Source organism: Pseudorasbora parva, chromosome 6, assembly GCF_024679245.1.
Source record: "Pseudorasbora parva isolate DD20220531a chromosome 6, ASM2467924v1, whole genome shotgun sequence".
In the NCBI taxonomy this organism is placed as follows: domain Eukaryota; kingdom Metazoa; phylum Chordata; class Actinopteri; order Cypriniformes; family Gobionidae; genus Pseudorasbora; species Pseudorasbora parva.
In genome coordinates, this window is record NC_090177.1 from 40,705,062 (window position 1) to 40,723,043 (window position 17,982).

Sequence of the window (17,982 nt, forward strand, 5' to 3'; positions counted from 1 at the left end):
TAGTTAGTTAGATGGTTAGTTAGTTAGTTAGTTAGTTAGTTAGTTAGTTAGTTAGTTAGTTAGTTAGTTTGTTAGTTGGTTGGTTGGTTAATTGTTTAGTTGGTTGGTTGGTTGTTTAGTTAGTTGGTTTTTAATTGTTTGTTTGTTTGTTTGTTTGTTTGGTAGGTTGTTTAGTTGGTTGGGTTGGTTAGTTAGTTGTTTAATTGGCTGGTTGGTTGTTTAGTTAGTTGGTTTTTAATTGTTTGTTTGTTTGTTTGTTTGGTAGGTTGTTTAGTTGGTTGGGTTGGTTAGCTAGTTGTTTAGGTTAGTTGGTTGTTTAGTTAGTTTGTTGTTGGGTTGGTTTAGTTAGTTAGATGGTTGGTTAGTTAGTTAGTTAGTTAGTTAGTTTGTTTGTTAGTTGGTTGGTTGGTTAATTGTTTAGTTGGTTGGTTGGTTGTTTAGTTAGTTTGTTGTTGGGTTGGTTTAGTTAGATGGTTGGTTAGTTAGTTAGTTAGTTAGTTAGTTAGTTAGTTAGTTAGTTGGTTGGTTAATTGTTTAGTTGGTTGGTTGTTTAGTTAGTTTTTTGTTTGGTTGGTTGGTTGGTTTAGTTGGTTGGTTAGGTGGTAAGTTGGTTGGTTTTAGTTAGTTTATTTGTGTCTAATGGTTTTAGTTGGTTGGTTAGAGCAGTGTTTCCCAGCCACTGCCCCGTGACACACTAGTGTGCTGCGACAGGTTGTCGGGTAGGGCTGGGGATTGACACACATTTTATGATTCGATTTCCATTCACAAGTATTTGATTTGTTTACGATTTCGATTCATTATTGATTATTGTGGATGTATATCAGAATACAGTTCATGGCACATTTTCTTGAGGATAAAAATCTTCTAACTAATGCTGTAAACTTTACATGGGTGTCGGTACTACATTACTCTAATGAATGTTAACCTTAGCTGATTTAAATACAAACATCAATTACACTCAATGATTTTTTTATACTAATAAAGTTATAATACTAACTTTACAATTATATAATCATATTTCTACTCCAATTTGTTTTTTGAAACATAACATTTTTCAGGCTATTTATTATATTTTTTTATATTAAATGCCTATGTAAAGTTGTGCATATATTTATCAAATTGCTCATCTCTAGAGCTGACTAATGAGTTTATGGACACTGAAGGGTTTTCTGAGGTAAATGTGACGTTACTTGACATATTGTTCAGCTGTTTTATTTAAATCTTTTTTCGCGGTTGAAAAACTTTGCTTCTTGCATGTTGTTTCTCTCATGACTTCAGATCAATTAAGAGAGATTTTTGTGTTTAACCGGTTTATCTAGATTATAAAGCTGTTGGGTAGTTCAAAGGGAGCCGGGTAAAGACTGACAGAATGGAAAGAATTCTTGAGTGTGTTGGTACAGGCCATTTGCGTGGCTTACGTCTGGGGTGTTTATTAGCGGTGATAAAGGTGAAAGGGTTGTTGATGGTGGTGTGTGAGGTGTGATGGGTGTATGGAGTAATGCAGACAGGTCTGACGTGTGTGTGCTGGTATTTTTAGCTATCTGACGGGAGACCAGTTTTCCAGCGAGTCGTCTCTGGAGGCGTACGCCCGCTGTCTGCGGATGGGCTGCAGATGCATTGAGTGTAAGTCGCAACACAACACTCAGACAATCACTAGCAATGATCAGTGGTTCATATACAAATAAAAAATATAAAACATTTTAACATAGGAACTTACGTGCTGATAATACAGTGGTGCAGTTATTGCATTGAACAATATTTAATACACTTTTTTTTCCACTTTAGTTTTCATTGTAGTAAAACTGCTATTCATGTTTTTATATAGTTAAATTGTAAATAAAGAAATATATACAAATATAAATAATTAAATATGCAAACAAATAAATATATTGGCATATACACACACACACACACACACACACACACACACACACACACACACACACACACACACACACACACACACACACGTATATATATAGTGTGGTTGATATGTTTTTGTTTTATTTTTTTATATATTTTTAAAAATTTAGTGGACAATAACAATAAACAAACAAAAAGCACAGACATTATGCGTATATATATATATTGCAGTTTTAGCATCCTCTGCTCGGAAAAAAATCTAACATTTAATTAGTTTGTTTGTTAGTTAGTTTTATTTTGTTTCTTTTTTTATAACCAGTTCTTTATTTATTTTTAAATAATATTCCACATTTTTACAAACACGTAGAATAAAAAATAAGCAAACAAAATACTCCTGAAATGTATAACAATTAAATTGTGTATCTTTTTTAGGGAGTAAATATTGTTTTTATAAACTAAATCAATTTATTTATCATAACTGCAACTATAAGACTAGACTTTATTAGACTGAATTATTTCAACTGAATAGTTTACTGTTGTCTTTTAGAGTTGAACTTTGTCACATTGACTCATTATTTTCCTGTTTATCACTGTAAAGCTGCTTTGAAACAATCTGTATTGTATAAAGTGCTCTATAAATAAAGGCGGCTTAACTACTATAGCTTGATCTGTTGTTTTGTGATTTCTGGCAGGCGGTTGTAATGTGTGTGTGTGTGTGTGTGTGTGTGTGTGTGTGTGTGTGTGTGTGTGTGTGTGTGTGTGTGTGTGTGTGTGTGTGTGTGTGTGTGTGTGTGTGTGTGTTTTGCAGTGGACTGCTGGGACGGTCCTGATGGGATGCCTGTCATCTACCACGGTCACACCCTCACCACCAAGATCAAGTTCAACGATGTGCTTCAAACAATCAAAGAACATGCCTTCGTCACATCTGAGTGAGTGTCTGGTCAGCCCACATGACGCGTGCGTGTGTGTGTGTGATGGGATGTTATAATACAGTCTTCTTTTCAAGAATGTGCGATAATCCGATTACGCTGCATGTGTTTGCATGCAGATATCCCATCATCCTCTCCATCGAGGACCACTGCAGTATTGTCCAGCAGAGAAACATGGCCACCTACTTTAAGAAAGTGTTTGGAGAGATGCTCCTGACCAAAGCGGTGGACATCTCGGCGGACGGCCTCCCCTCGCCCAATCAGCTCAAGAGGAAGATCCTCATTAAGGTGAGAGCCCGGTTACATGCATAGACTGTACAAAAAATATGCACGTAGTGTCCGTGACGTCACCCATAGGATTACGATAAGCCGTTCTGAAGCTTAAAGTAGAGACGAGCTGGCCGTCGCCATCTTGCGAGCGAGAGTCACGCCCAGATAACAGAAAATGGGCAAAGAGGTGGGACGTGGGCGGAGCTGAGGTAAGGGGATGACTAACAGACAGCAGACAAACGGCAATCCACCTGTCACTCAAAGTGGCCATGCCCTTAGTTATGCAAAACTTTAAGGCTTTATATGATGTAAACGAATGAGTTATAAAAGCATTCACCCCCTCACAGTTGTCATGAAGGGCAAAATTAGCCGTATAGACAAAAACCACAATTTGTCCCAGGCTGTAAACGTATTTTTCTGCTGTAAAGTTGGCATTTTAACATGGGGCTCAATGAGATTCTGCTCCTTCTGGAGCCGCTCTAGTGGCCAGTCGATGAACTGCAGTTTAAGTCACTTCCGTATAAGCTTCAAGAGAGATCGCGGGAGGTTGCCGCTTGGTTACATGGCAGGAAATGGGATTTTTAGCCAGTTTCTCAACAAGCTACCTTTTATTGTTGACTTGATCTGTTCAGCACAAGAAACTAGCCGAGGGAAGTGCGTATGAGGAGGTCTCGTCTTCAACGCCGTACTCGGAGAACGACATCAGCAACTCCATCAAGAACGGCATCCTGTACCTGGAGGACCCCATAAACCACGTGAGATGCTCTTCATCTGCTCTTACAGGAGGGTTCAGTCTGGTGGCAGACTCGTGATCAATGTTCTCTGGTGTCGTCCTCACAGGAGTGGTACCCTCATTTCTTTGTTCTGACCAGCAATAAGATCTATTATTCGGAGGAGACGTCGAGTAATCAAGGCAACGAGGACGAGGAGGAGCACAGAGAGGTGAGGAAAACACAGTCTGCTCAGCTGGTCTCAAAACGAGGCCTTTAAAGTCATAAATAGCATTATTTTCAGCCTGCTTTGTATTGTTACAATGTCTTTAGTATATGTACTTGAACGAGGGTTCGAGATGAGGTTAAGACCGAGTTACCTGGACAGAGAAATTCACATTTTACATATTATTTTACACAAAACGCGTCACTTTTGACGGACCATCAGACCGGCAGAGGGTTATTAACAGAACCGCTGTTGTAAGAGTAGGTTCATCACTGAAAACTGTATCGTTCTTTGCCTGTTCTTTAACTCTTTTCCCGCCATCGTTTCTTAAAAAAAAGTTGCCAGCCAACGCCAGGGTTTTTGACCATTTGCACAAAAAAATGTGTAGCCCACAGAATATTTTTTTTAATGAATATCTGAGCAAGCAATATATCAAAAGAATAATGCATTACTTTATCAACTCTTGAGTATGGGTATGTTTCATTAAAAAAGCAACATTGTGAACAAAATTCTGGAAGAAAAAAAAATCGTGTTTTTGTGAAAGACTGTTTCCAGATCAGATTCAGAGATGATCAAACACAGATGGAGGAGATCGAGTCCATCAACACCTCTAATGCTTCAGTCCTGTAGCTCCTCCTGCGTCCACATCTCATTCACTAACATTACGCAGTTCTGATTTATATGATCATAAATGTTGATAATCATGTTATTTTTACATACTAGGGATGCAGTTCAATACATACCTCGGTTTTCGGTTTAGTTCAGTTTTTTGCTTTTTTTAATTCTATTTTTAGGCGACAGGAACAGAAAGTTATTAGTAATACTCTTTCTGTATTTTACTTGGAAAAACCTTAATTAAACTTAACTTTTCTTTATAAAACCCTTGTACACATTTCTAGTGTATTGTATAATATAAAATAAATATATATAAAGATTTACAGTGGCAGCTGTACAGTAGCATAAAAATGAAATTGAATGAATACATGTAGGCTAAATTGAATACTACAAAGTCTTCAGTATACAATATACATTGATTAAAAGCTACTGCATTACAACTGTATTGAAGAGCAGTGAGTGATTTTTCTCTTTGTCTTTTGTTCTTTTATTAACATAATTTTAGAGGTGAACTGTCCCTTTAAGGACAAGTGTTCACAATCACTGAAATATTTCAAACAGAGAGAAATGGAAATAATTAATTAAATGCACAACTGAAAAACACGCAATTCACCAGCGCGTTTTGAACCGTGAATGCCGTACCGAGCGGTTCAATCTTATATATATTATTCAAGTAGAATGGTCAGTGTGACAGTTTTTTGCTACATTGCATAATTGCAACACAACTTGATAATGCTTTGAGTCCTCATTAAAAGTGTAGCACTATCACTAACAATAATCACTATGTAGTGTGGGACTTTTTATTACTCCATTTCCCCAGAAGTTCCTGTGCTGCTTTCGATTCAGTTATTTTGTTGCCACGGTATATGCTCAAAATACTTCCTTACCACTGATGAATATTTTGTTTCTGATTTGTTCTTAGTTTGCTCAACTAGTGGTTAGTTTAGAGTTGGATGACATGTCCAAAATCTTATATCATATGTTATTTTATTTCACGATAACGATATCTATCACAATATAGTTATTTTTGCTTTGAATAAGGTTTTTGTGATATCAGATTTTGAGACCATTGAAATTTCATAATTCAGTATCACAAAAAAAACTAATACTACCCATAGTAGAAAAAAACGGTGATAAAATAACAACAAAGAAACGAATTACAGTTACTACATAAATTCTATGCAATTTACGCTGTTTAAATTAAATATACATTTATTCTTATTAAAGTTACTAAAGTGATTCAGTCAAGAAGTAAGTGATCTTTCTCTTTCTTTTACTGTCTGATTAACATTAATGACACCGACAGAAGCAGGTTTATTAGGCCGCTGTCACTTTAAGAGCGAATGCACTGATCCAATACACCGAGACATGTTTTCTTTCTCAATTGTTTATGTTCACTAAAGTCATAAATGTCTTTTTACAAGAGAATACTTGCAGAGACTTGGCTTTGACATAAGTTTGTGCATTAAACTGTTCAACACCAATTAAGCGGCAAAAAGCACAGTTCAGTTCTCGCGCTCTGAGCAGCGGTGTCATGTTGCGCACCGCTCAGAAACCATCAGAGCGCTCATATAGTGAAATTACTTCTCTTTAGCTGCTTATTGTGCTTCAATGGTTTAAAATCACATGGTTTTTAAATCACAATGCTTAAAAAACGGAGATAAATGAGGGTGATATTGCGGGTAGAAATGTGTCTATTGATAGAAACCTTTGACTATCGTCTCCATCGCGGTTGCGCTCATGTGACACCGCCGTGCTGCACCATCACAAAAAGCGTAACCGCGATATCTATCGGCTATATCGCCCTCACTTAATTCACGGTAAAAGAAAACCACTGGTAATTCAGCCAGTGGTAGCTCTGGGAATGCATAAGTGTGATTCAACATCCGACCTCTCGTGTTGTTTAGATCTGTAACGGCATGGACCAGCATGTAACGGAGAAGTGGTTTCACGGTAAGCTGGGTGCGGGACGGGACGGGCGTCAAATCGCGGAGCGGCTGCTTTCGGAGTACTGTCTGGAGACCGGGGCGCCCGACGGCTCCTTTCTGGTGCGGGAGAGCGAGACGTTTGTGGGCGACTACACGCTCTCCTTCTGGTAACAACAGCATTACCTTGGCATAGTCACAGAGTAGCAGCTGACCGATTGTTTACTTGGAAACAGAAAATGTCTGTAAAATGAAAAGGTGTCTTTCCGCCCTCCCCTCCTCTTCAGGCGGTCCGGTCGCGTTCAGCACTGCAGGATTCACTCTCGGCAGGAAGCCGGCAGCCCGAAGTTCTACCTGACGGATAACCTGGTGTTTGACACTCTGTTTGCGCTCATCACGCATTACCAGCAGGTGCCTCTGCGCTGCAACGAGTTCGAGATGAAGCTGACTGAGCCGGTGCCACAAACCAACGCTCACGAGAGCAAAGAGTGAGTCTCTCACCCACCTCACAACTGATGAGTAAAAGCTCTTAAAGGGGCAGTGAGCGATGAATAAATGTTTTTATTTCATTTAAAAAAAAAAATCTGTAACACTTTATTTTAGTGTCCTTGTCCCACATTACATGTGGTTACTATACTAATAACTATAAATTATGCAAACTACATGTAGTTTACCCTAAACCAAACCCTAATCCTATAGTAAGTGCATGTAGTTCATTACTATTAGTCAGTAATTGAATGTATAATAACACTGTAACAAGGACACCTTAATAAATAAAGTGTAACCCTAAAGTGTTCCTGCCTCCAAACTTGTGATCAGTGGTGCACATCGCAGGGAATAACAGCAGTGGATGTGGAGCAGGGTTTGTGTGCCGTTTCCTGTCTTCCTTGTGTTTTCCCGGTCTAATTTGAGCTTGTGTTTTCCGTGCAGGTGGTACCACGCGTGTCTGTCCCGCAGTCAGGCTGAAAACATGTTGATGAGAGTCCCACGTGACGGGGCTTTCCTCGTTAGGAAGAGAACAGAATACAACTCTTTCGCCATTTCCTTCCGGTAAAATCCAGACTCCCGCTTTCATGTTTTTATTGTGTCCTTGATTCTGTAGTTTTTCCTCACTTGTCTTCCCCCCCCCCCCCCTTGTTTGCTCTCTCAGGGCGGAGGGTAAGATAAAGCACTGCCGTGTGCAGCAGGAGGGACAGACTGTGGTTTTGGGCACCTCTGAGTTTGACAGTTTAGTAGATTTAATCAGTTACTACGAGAAACATCCACTGTACCGCAAGATGAAGCTACGCTACCCCATCAACGAGGAAACACTGGAGAAGATCGGCACTGCTGTAAGTCTGGAATAACATCCATCTCGGCTCATCTAATCTGTGCTTAAAAGGATAGTTTACTTGAATGTCCTTCCAAACCTGTATGACTTCCTTCCTTCTGTGCAACACAAAATATATTTTGTAACCAAACTGTTTTGGTGCTTATTAATTTCCGTTTGTATGGACAAAAAAAAAAAACACTGAGACATTTTTCAAAATATACACAAAACCCCCAGTGTTAAATTAACACTCCTCAGAGTTTATTTGAGTACACACTCATGTGTGTTAACTGTAAATCTGAAGCAGTGTTAAAGTTAATGAGATAATTAAGTGATGATTGACAATTAATGATGAACACCTACTGTTAACAAGCACATTCACTGAAGGAAAGTCACCATTATGGTGATTAGTGTTCACTTTAGTTAAGCTAAAGTTAACACTTTAGTTAACACTGATCACTTTATTTAAGCAGTGTTTAGTTAAGCTTTTTTTCAAATCATAATTTATTTTCTCTGCTGCTTCGACTGTGTTTATAAAACGCATTTGCTGTGGCAAAGAAAGCACTGAGATTTGAAATTTCTTCAGGTGTGGTTATGTTTTGATAGTGACATAATCATTATGTAGTTAACTGAGATCATTCTCATCCAAACCTATCGTGATATTTACGTTCCAACATAACCAACAACACCTGGTTTGGTTACATTTCCTTTCGATTTGTCTGGCTGTAATAACTTTACAGCAGCCAAGGTTTTATAAAACAAAATCAAGGTCAAACTAAAAGTTAAGGAAACACTGATCACCATAATGGCGACCTCTTTCCTTTATTGATTCTGCTTGTTGACAGCAGGCATTCGTCACTAATGGTCAATCATTACTTAAGTAATCACTTAATTACCTCTAACTTTAACACTGTTTGTGTGTTACTTTTAACACTCTTGAGTGTGGACTCCGTTATAGACATGAGGGACATTTTTGGTCAACTATCCCTTCACGGGTTCACTTGATAATTAACTTACAGCACTCACTGGTGCTACTCGCGTGTATAAACTCAAAATCTGGACTGGCCGATGTGACGGCATTCATACCATATACCTTATTATTGTTAGCTCAGAGTTGGTGTTTCTGGTTTCTAGTTAACTTCCTTCTGCTGTGTGTGACTGGTGCATGTACGTTCCCCTGAAAGAGCTCCAGTGGTTGGCCTATAATTAGTATCTAGAGGAAAAAATGTAGGCCCGCTGCAAGTCTCGGGTTGCACACCTACAGTCTGATGCACAAGATATGGCTGAAATCCCCAGCTATAATAGAATTGCCTGGTTTTATGCAAACATAAAATATTTTTCATTTAAAAACGCTCTATATCCACACTAGCGTTTTCAAACGTTTTGAACTTAAGTGTTGGAAGACTCGTAATGCTCATTCATAAAATGAAATAAAAGCTCATTGAGATGATACACGAGCACGCATTTCACAGAATATACTGCTTGCTTCTGCACTCAATCGCCACTCTAAAATGCAATCGCCCTCATGTTTTGCAAGACAACAATTGATTGAAAACAGTATACCATCTGTCTAAGAGAACTTGGAGAAAAATGTGATATCTGCTTCAAATATGGGCAGAAACTATAATTGGGGAGAAATAAAATGGTTTGGAAATTTAATTAATATATATTTATTCATGTTTTAAGGCCAACTACATTACAATGACCAATTAATACGTTAAAGGGTTAGTTCACCCAAAAATGTAATGTGTGTCATTAACTCCTCACCCTAATGTCGTTCCACACCCGTAAGACCTCCGTTCATCTTCACACACAGTTTAAGATATTTTATATTTAGTCCGAGAGCGTATCTAAGCGTATGCACACTATACTGTCCATGTCCAGAAAGGGAATATAAACATCATCACACTGGTCCATATGAGACATCAGTGGGTTAATCAGAGTCTCTTGAAGCATCGAAAATACATTTTGCTCCAAAAATAACAATTTCGGAAGAGAAGACAATGCTGAATAAAGTTGTATTTTTTGTTATTTTTGGGCCAAAATGTATTTTCAATGCTTCAAGAGACTAACTAACCCACTGATGTCTCATATGGACTACTGTGATGATGTTTTTATTCCCTTTCTGGACATGGACAGTATAGTGTGCATTCGCTCTCGGACTAAATATAAAATATCTTAAACTGTGTCTGAAGATGAACGACATTAGGGTGAGTCATTAATGACATTTTTGGGTGAACTAACCCTTTAAATGGTGTAAAAATAAATATATTGAACTCAACTAAGTGTAATATTTGTTTACACTTACTTATATAATACTTATTTACTGATGTGATGACTAACAGATAGCAGACTAACGGCTATCACTCAAAGTGGCCACGTCCTTAATTATGCACAATATGTAAACGTTAATGACGAAAAAGCAACGTAATTAACAGGCATTTCACACGTTTATGCGCACACCACTGTCAAAATGGGTCATTCATCAATACTGTACAATAATCTGCCAACAAAAAAATAACAATGCACTTAAAATGTGTTGCGCTTTGTTTTGACAAAGCTGATTGGCTGAAAGTGTGTGCTCGACGGCGACGCCAACACCTACGCCAGCGGACTCTGCGTGGGCCTGTGTGTGCCGGGATGACTGATTTTATGGCGCAAATGCACACTTGAGTTTGGTTTATTAAGCAATTAGACTATACAATTTAGCTTTTTGAAAACCGCTGAACTGACCCCAAACCCGCCCAAATTTAGTCCACCCAAACCCATTTTTACCCGCACAATCAAATTCCAAACCTCATCTAGCGTGATTTGACTGATTTGCATTGTTACGTAAGATGGGCGACAGCGCACCGCTTTTAAAGACAGGAACGGGATGTGGCGTTGTGATTTGAAACGCATATGTCCATGTAAACATAGCTAGTGTCATGCTTTTGGAGGGAGTTTAAATCAATTATTTAAAATGATTTATTTATTTAAACGAGCCCGTCTCAAGGCGGTGAGCACTGTTGTAGGAATATTTCGTTTTTTTAAAAATATTTCTTAATGTTCTTAAGTTATAAAAGAAGAAAACGGCAGTTCAGGCTGCTTGCGGTGAGCACTGGGATTTATTTTGAGCTACTGTATCCTTGAGTGCATCTGTACATCCCGTCCAGGAATGAACTGATGGTTTGGTTCAGGCTGTTTTGTGTGGATGGCAGTTGAAGGCTCGATCTCTGTGTGTCTGTGTGCAGGAGCCTGATTATGGATCCCTGTACGAGGGCCGTAACCCTGGATTCTATGTGGAAGCCAATCAGATGCCCACATTTAAGGTGCCTCCGCTCTCAAGCTGCTTGCAGAAAGTGTTTCCCATCATGGTCGGTTTAGTGTGTGACACTTATGTGTGTGTGTGTGTGTGTGAGCAGTGCACAGTACGAGCGATGTATGAGTACAAAGCCCAGCGAGATGATGAACTTTCCTTCAACAAGAACGCCATCATTCAAAATGTGGACAAACAGGAAGGGGGCTGGTGAGTACCGGACTATATCTAAACACAATGCAGCGTGAAAAAAACACCATAACGCTTTACAACCATTTTATTACAATTTTATTATTTTGGGCTTGTTCAGGAACTACATATCAAGTTTCTTAACATCAAGAAAAATTTTGAATATCAGGAGTTTTCAAACACTTTTTTAAAAATAAATAATAAAAAAGACTAAACTAAATAAATACATTTTATTAAAATAATAAATTAAATAAATACATTTTGATTTAAATAAACAAAACATTGATTAAAATAAATATTATTTGTTAAATATAAGTATAAACATTAATAAATGTTTATATAAATAATACAAATAACAGTGCAGTAATATACATTTCCCACAGTATAAATTGGGTCTTTATTCTTGAAAATGTATAGCTGCCTTTTAAATTTTAGGATGATCATATTTGCGGGATTGTGGCATCTAAAAGACTGAAAACCTAATAATAAAATAACATATACTAAAAAGTATCTATAATACTTTTCAAAGAGGCACGTGCCGCCTAACCTCCGATGCTACAGCAGATTGTAAATCCATTACTGTGAGTGTGACACTTTCAGGAGGACAATGTTCTGGGAATTTGAGTCTTTAGGTTTGTTTTACAAGAACCAGGAAGCGGTTTATATAGATACAGTGGTAAACTCAAGGGGCAGAAAGACAACAGTGAGCCAGTGTTCATAGATACAGAAGTGATACTCTCACCGTGATAAATAATGCCACTAACTGAGGTAAATAAGGTCTAAAAACGGATGAGCAGACCTGAGAATTAAAGCCCGTTCACATCAAGAACAGTAACTATATTAGCCATAATCTCATGCTGCAGTATAGTCGTCTGTCTCTTTAAATTCTCGTTAAAACAGGGTGGATTCTGATTGGCTGTCAATGGTTTTTATCGTTCATCAGCTGGAAAATATCATTCTGAAAGTGATTTCAACAATATTGTTGCTCCATGTCTTTATGGTTATAGTTGTGGTGGGAACTCTGCTATTCTTTTAATACTGAGATAATTATTTTTAGAACTATATCTTTATTGTTATAATAGTTATCATCCTTGGTGTGAATGTCTTACACTCGTAAATATCACAATTCAATCACAAATTATACCGATAAGTTTCAATAATCATTCTGTATCTGTGAGAATAGTGAAGTCCAAATTATAAACATAATGGCAGAGGAACAATATCGTTCACTTTATAGTTGAATCACTTTCAGGATGTTGTTTTCCAGCTGATGAATGATAAAAACAGCCGTTCAGGATCCATCGTGCCTTAAAGAGCTTGAGCGTGTAAAGTGACAGACGTGCTTTATCGTTTGTTGGTGTGGAGATAATATAGTTTTTGCTATAGATGTCGTTCTTGTTGTGAGCGGGCTGTTGTTGTCAGTGTTGGGAAAAGTTATTTTTAAAACTCGCTATAGGTAACTCGCTATAAGTTATCTAAAGCGAGTTACCTATAGCGAGTTACCTATAGCGACTAATCTATAGCGAGTTACCTATAGCGACTAATCTATAGCGAGTTACCTATAGCGACTAATCTATAGCGAGTTACCTATAGTGACTAATCTATAGCGAGTTGCCTATAGCGAGTTACCTATAGCGACTAATCTATAGCGAGTTACCTATAGCGACTAATCTATAGCGAGTTGCCTATAGCGAGTTACCTATAGCGACTAATCTATAGCGAGTTACCTATAGCGACTAATCTATAGCGAGTAAACTATAGCGACTAATCTATAGCGAGTTACCAATAGCGAGTAATCCATGGTAATTTATCATAGCAAGTTATCTAAAGCGAGTTACCTATAGCGAGTTACCTGCTATAGATTAGTCGCTATAGGTAACTCGCTATAGAGTAGTCGCTATAGGTAACTCGCTATAGATTAGTCGCTATAGGCAACTCGCTATAGGCAACTCGCTATAGATTAGTCGCTATAGGTAACTCGCTATAAATTAGTCGCTATAGGTAACTCGCTATAGATTAGTCGCTATAGGCAACTCGCTATAGGCAACTCGCTATAAGTAACTCGCTATAGATTAGTCGCTATAGGTAACTCGCTATAGATTAGTCGCTATAGGTAACTCGCTATAGGTAACTCGCTATAGATTAGTCGCTATAGGTAACTCGCTATAGAGTAGTCGCTATAGGTAACTCGCTATAGGCAACTCGCTATAGATTAGTCGCTATAGGTAACTCGCTATAGATTAGTCGCTGTAGATAACTCGCTATAGGCAACTCGCTATAGATTAGTCGCTATAGGTAACTCGCTATAGATTAGTCGCTATAGATTAGTCGCTATAGGTAACTCACCATAGGTAACTCGCTATAGGCAACTCGCTATAGATTAGTCGCTATAGGTAACTCGCTATAGATTAGTCGCTATAGGTAACTCGCTATAGGTTACTCGCTATAGATTAGTCGCTATAGGTAACTCGCTATAGAGTAGTCGCTATAGGTAACTCGCTATAGGCAACTCGCTATAGATTAGTCGCTATAGGTAACTCGCTATAGAGTAGTCGCTGTAGGTAACTCGCTATAGGCAACTCGCTATAGATTAGTCGCTATAGGTAACTCGCTATAGATTAGTCGCTATAGGTAACTCGCCATAGGTAACTCGCTATAGGCAACTCGCTATAGGTAACTCGCTATAGATTAGTCGCTATAGGTAACTCGCTATAGGCAACTCGCTATAGATTAGTCGCTATAGGTAACTCGCTATAGATTAGTAGCCATAGGCAACTCGCTATAGGCAACTCGCTATAGATTAGTCGCTATAGATTAGTCGCTATAGGTAACTCGCTATAGGTAACTCGCTATAGGTAACTCGCCATAGGTAACTCGCCATAGATTAATCGCCATAGGTAACTCGCTATAGGCAACTCGCTATAGATTAGTCGCTATAGGTAACTCGCTATAGGTAACTCGCTATAGGCAACTCGCTATATATTAGTCGCTATAGGTAACTCGCTATAGATTAGTCGCTATAGGTAACTCGCTATAGATAATTTGCCATAGGTAACTCGCCATAGATTAATCGCCATAGGCAACTCGCTATAGATTAGTCGCTATAGGTAACTCGCTATAGGTAACTCGCTATAGATAACTTGCCATAGGTAACTCGCCATAGATTAGTCGCTATAGGTAACTCGCTATAGATTAGTCGCCATAGGTAACTCGCCATAGGTAACTCGCTATAGTTTACTCTCTATAGTTTACTCTCTATAGTATATTTATGTTACTTATTTGAAAAAAGAAATACATTACTTTACTTGTTGTTTGGAAAGTAATCTCATTACATAACTCACATTACTTGTAATTGTTATAATAGTTATCATCCTTGGTATGAATGTCTTACACTCGTAAATATCACAATTCAATCACAAATTATACCGATTAGTTTCAATAATCATTCTGTATCTGTGAGAATAGTGAAGTCCAAATTATAAACATAATGGCAGAGGAACAATATCGTTCACTTTATAGTTGAATCACTTTCAGGATGTTGTTTTCCAGCTGATGAATGATAAAAACAGCCGTTTAGGATCCATCGTGCCTTAAAGAGCTTGAGCGTGTAAAGTGACAGACGTGCTTTATCGTTTGTTGGTGTGGAGATAATATAGTTTTTGCTATAGATGTCGTTCTTGTTGTGAGCGGGCTGTTGTTGTCAGTGTTGGGAAAAGTTATTTTTAAAAGATTAGTAACTCGCTATAGGCAACTCGCTATAGATTAGTCGCTATAGGTAACTCGCTATAGGTAACTCGCTATAGGTAACTCGCCATAGGTAACTCGCCATAGATTAATCGCCATAGGTAACTCGCTATAGGCAACTCGCTATAGATTAGTCGCTATAGGTAACTCGCTATAGATTAGTCGCTATAGGTAACTCGCTATAGGCAACTCGCTATATATTAGTCGCTATAGGTAACTCGCTATAGATTAGTCGCTATAGGTAACTCGCTATAGATAACTTGCCATAGGTAACTCGCCATAGATTAATCGCCATAGGCAACTCGCTATAGATTAGTCGCTATAGGTAACTCGCTATAGATTAGTCGCTATAGGTAACTCGCTATAGATAACTTGCCATAGGTAACTCGCCATAGATTAGTCGCTATAGGTAACTCGCTATAGATTAGTCGCCATAGGTAACTCGCTATAGATTAGTCGCCATAGGTAACTCGCCATAGGTAACTCGCTATAGTTTACTCTCTATAGTTTACTCTCTATAGTATATTTATGTTACTTATTTGAAAAAAGAAATACATTACTTTACTTGTTGTTTGGAAAGTAATCTCATTACATAACTCACATTACTTGTAATTGTTATAATAGTTATCATCCTTGGTATGAATGTCTTACACTCGTAAATATCACAATTCAATCACAAATTATACCGATTAGTTTCAATAATCATTCTGTATCTGTGAGAATAGTGAAGTCCAAATTATAAACATAATGGCAGAGGAACAATATCGTTCACTTTATAGTTGAATCACTTTCAGGATGTTGTTTTCCAGCTGATGAATGATAAAAACAGCCGTTCAGGATCCATCGTGCCTTAAAGAGCTTGAGCGTGTAAAGTGACAGACGTGCTTTATCGTTTGTTGGTGTGGAGATAATATAGTTTTTGCTATAGATGTCGTTCTTGTTGTGAGCGGGCTGTTGTTGTCAGTGTTGGGAAAAGTTATTTTTAAAACTCGCTATAGGTAACTCGCCATAGGTAACTCGCTATAGTTTACTCTCTATAGTATATTTGTTACTTATTTGAAAAAAGAAATGCATTACTTTACTTGTTGTTTGGAAAGTAATCTCATTACATAACTCACATTACTTGTAATGCGTCACCGCAACGCTGATTGTTGCGCCCTGAAGGGTCAAACATGGCTGTTTTTTCATTTTTGTACTGATTTCTATGCCATGCTCTGTTTGAATTTCTGAAACATAAATATCTATCTAGCCAGAGAGTCTGGTTTACTTTCCAGAGCCTATTTTTACGCGTTTTTGGTGATTTGTGTTTTTGGAGCCTGTCTGGGCCGTTTCTCTCATTCACTGTTGATTTGGTGCACAACAACACAAAAAACCTGAAAATAAACGTGTCTATTTGTGTTCTCCACACAGGTGGAAGGGAGACTGCGGTGGTAAGAAGCAACTGTGGTTCCCTGCGAATTACGTTGAGGAAATCAGCCCGACGGCCGTGGAGCCTGACCGATCTGTGAGTTCAGGGCGTTTGTGTTCGTACTCGTCAGACACGTGTGTGTGTGTGTGTGTGTGTGTGTGTGTGTGTGTGTTTGTGTTTGTTGTTGCTCTGTCCTCACACCGCTCTGTGCTCCGACCTTTGCCCTTTCCCTCTCTATCCCAGCAGGCCACAGAGAACAGTCCTCTGGGAGATCTCCTGAGAGGAAGTGTGGACGTGTCTTCCTGTCAAATCGGTGAGTGTGTGTTTGTTCCTCTTCCCTGATACACACTCATCGTCAGATCAGCGTTTGAGGCCCTTACAAAGACCAATCATTATTAATTTAATGTTGTTTAGCTTTTTATTTTCAGCTTATTATTCACTTTTTTTTCCTCCATGTAATAAAGTATAATAGACACATGCGTGAAAATATATATAATTATCTTCCAAATTTCGTGCATGTAATTTTAAAGTCGTATGAAATGGAGGTTCAGTTTTCTGCCCTTTTGTGGTAAACAGATCAAGCATAACATTATGACCTGACAGATGAAGTGATTAACACTGATTATCTCATCACGGCACCTGTTAGTGGGCGGGATATATTAGGCAGCAAGTGAACATTTTGTCCTTAAGTTGATGTGTTAGAAGCAGGAAAAATGGGCAAGCGTAAGGATTTGAGTGAGTTTGACAAGGGCCAAATTGTGACGTCTAGACGAGTGGTTCAGAGCATCTCCAAAACTGCAGCTCTTGTGGGCTGTTCCCGGTCTGCAGTGGTCAGTCTCTATCGAAAGTGCTCCAAGAGGAACAGTGGAGAACCGGCCACAGGGTCATGGGCGGCCAAGGCTCATTGATGCACGTGGGGAGTGAAGGCTGGCCCGTGTGGTCCGATCAAACAGACGAGCTACTGGAGCTCAAACTGCTCCAGAAGTTAATGCTGGATCTGATAGAAAGCTGTCAGAATACACAGAGCATCGCAGTTTGTTGCGTATGGGGCGGCACAGAGCTGACCCCTGACCACCACCAAGAATTATCGGCTTCACTGCATCCAGTTGCTCCGGTAACTAGGGGTGTAACGATTCGTTTTAACAACAATTCGATTCGACTGAAATAAATCGTCACTGATTTAAATTTTTGGCAAAAAAGTCACTGAATCGTTTCAGATCATATCGTTCTAAATGAACCAATATCGTCCTTAAATCGTATCGACAACCTCAAATCGTGATACGAATCGAATCGTTGTTAAAATGAATCGTTAACCCCTACTGGTAACGGTAACACTTTATACAGACATAAAGACCTTACAAATCATTTGGAAACCATTAGTTTATAGTTCATTTATAGTTAAATATTGTCATCTCTGCATTGTTAATATATTAGTAGGCTATGTACAAATAGTGAGTTCTTCATTCACTGTCATTAGATGTTTTTTAAAAATTAGA

General features: G+C 38.5%; 2 protein-coding genes across 5 annotated transcripts in view; one reads left to right on the top strand and one right to left on the bottom strand.

The window, feature by feature from the left end:
* The window catches only part of LOC137079021 (glutathione hydrolase 7), a 209,213-nt gene that overhangs the window by 175,135 nt on the left and 16,096 nt on the right, over nucleotides 1-17,982 (bottom strand). The window lies entirely within an intron of this gene.
* Nucleotides 1-17,982, top strand: part of plcg1 (phospholipase C, gamma 1) — a 69,873-nt gene that overhangs the window by 32,449 nt on the left and 19,442 nt on the right. For 2 of the 4 annotated variants that reach the window (XM_067446941.1, XM_067446939.1), the window contains exons 12-24: nucleotides 1,538-1,623; nucleotides 2,672-2,792; nucleotides 2,912-3,080; nucleotides 3,695-3,817; nucleotides 3,903-4,004; nucleotides 6,521-6,708; nucleotides 6,826-7,026; nucleotides 7,469-7,588; nucleotides 7,689-7,869; nucleotides 11,081-11,158; nucleotides 11,252-11,355; nucleotides 16,489-16,582; nucleotides 16,730-16,799. In XM_067446941.1, the coding sequence (XP_067303042.1) occupies nucleotides 1,538-1,623; nucleotides 2,672-2,792; nucleotides 2,912-3,080; nucleotides 3,695-3,817; nucleotides 3,903-4,004; nucleotides 6,521-6,708; nucleotides 6,826-7,026; nucleotides 7,469-7,588; nucleotides 7,689-7,869; nucleotides 11,081-11,158; nucleotides 11,252-11,355; nucleotides 16,489-16,582; nucleotides 16,730-16,799 (1,637 nt within the window). The remainder of the gene's footprint in view (nucleotides 1-1,537; nucleotides 1,624-2,671; nucleotides 2,793-2,911; nucleotides 3,081-3,694; nucleotides 3,818-3,902; nucleotides 4,005-6,520; nucleotides 6,709-6,825; nucleotides 7,027-7,468; nucleotides 7,589-7,688; nucleotides 7,870-11,080; nucleotides 11,159-11,251; nucleotides 11,356-16,488; nucleotides 16,583-16,729; nucleotides 16,800-17,982) is intronic. The other 2 variants (XM_067446942.1, XM_067446940.1) reach the window with 1 other exon arrangement.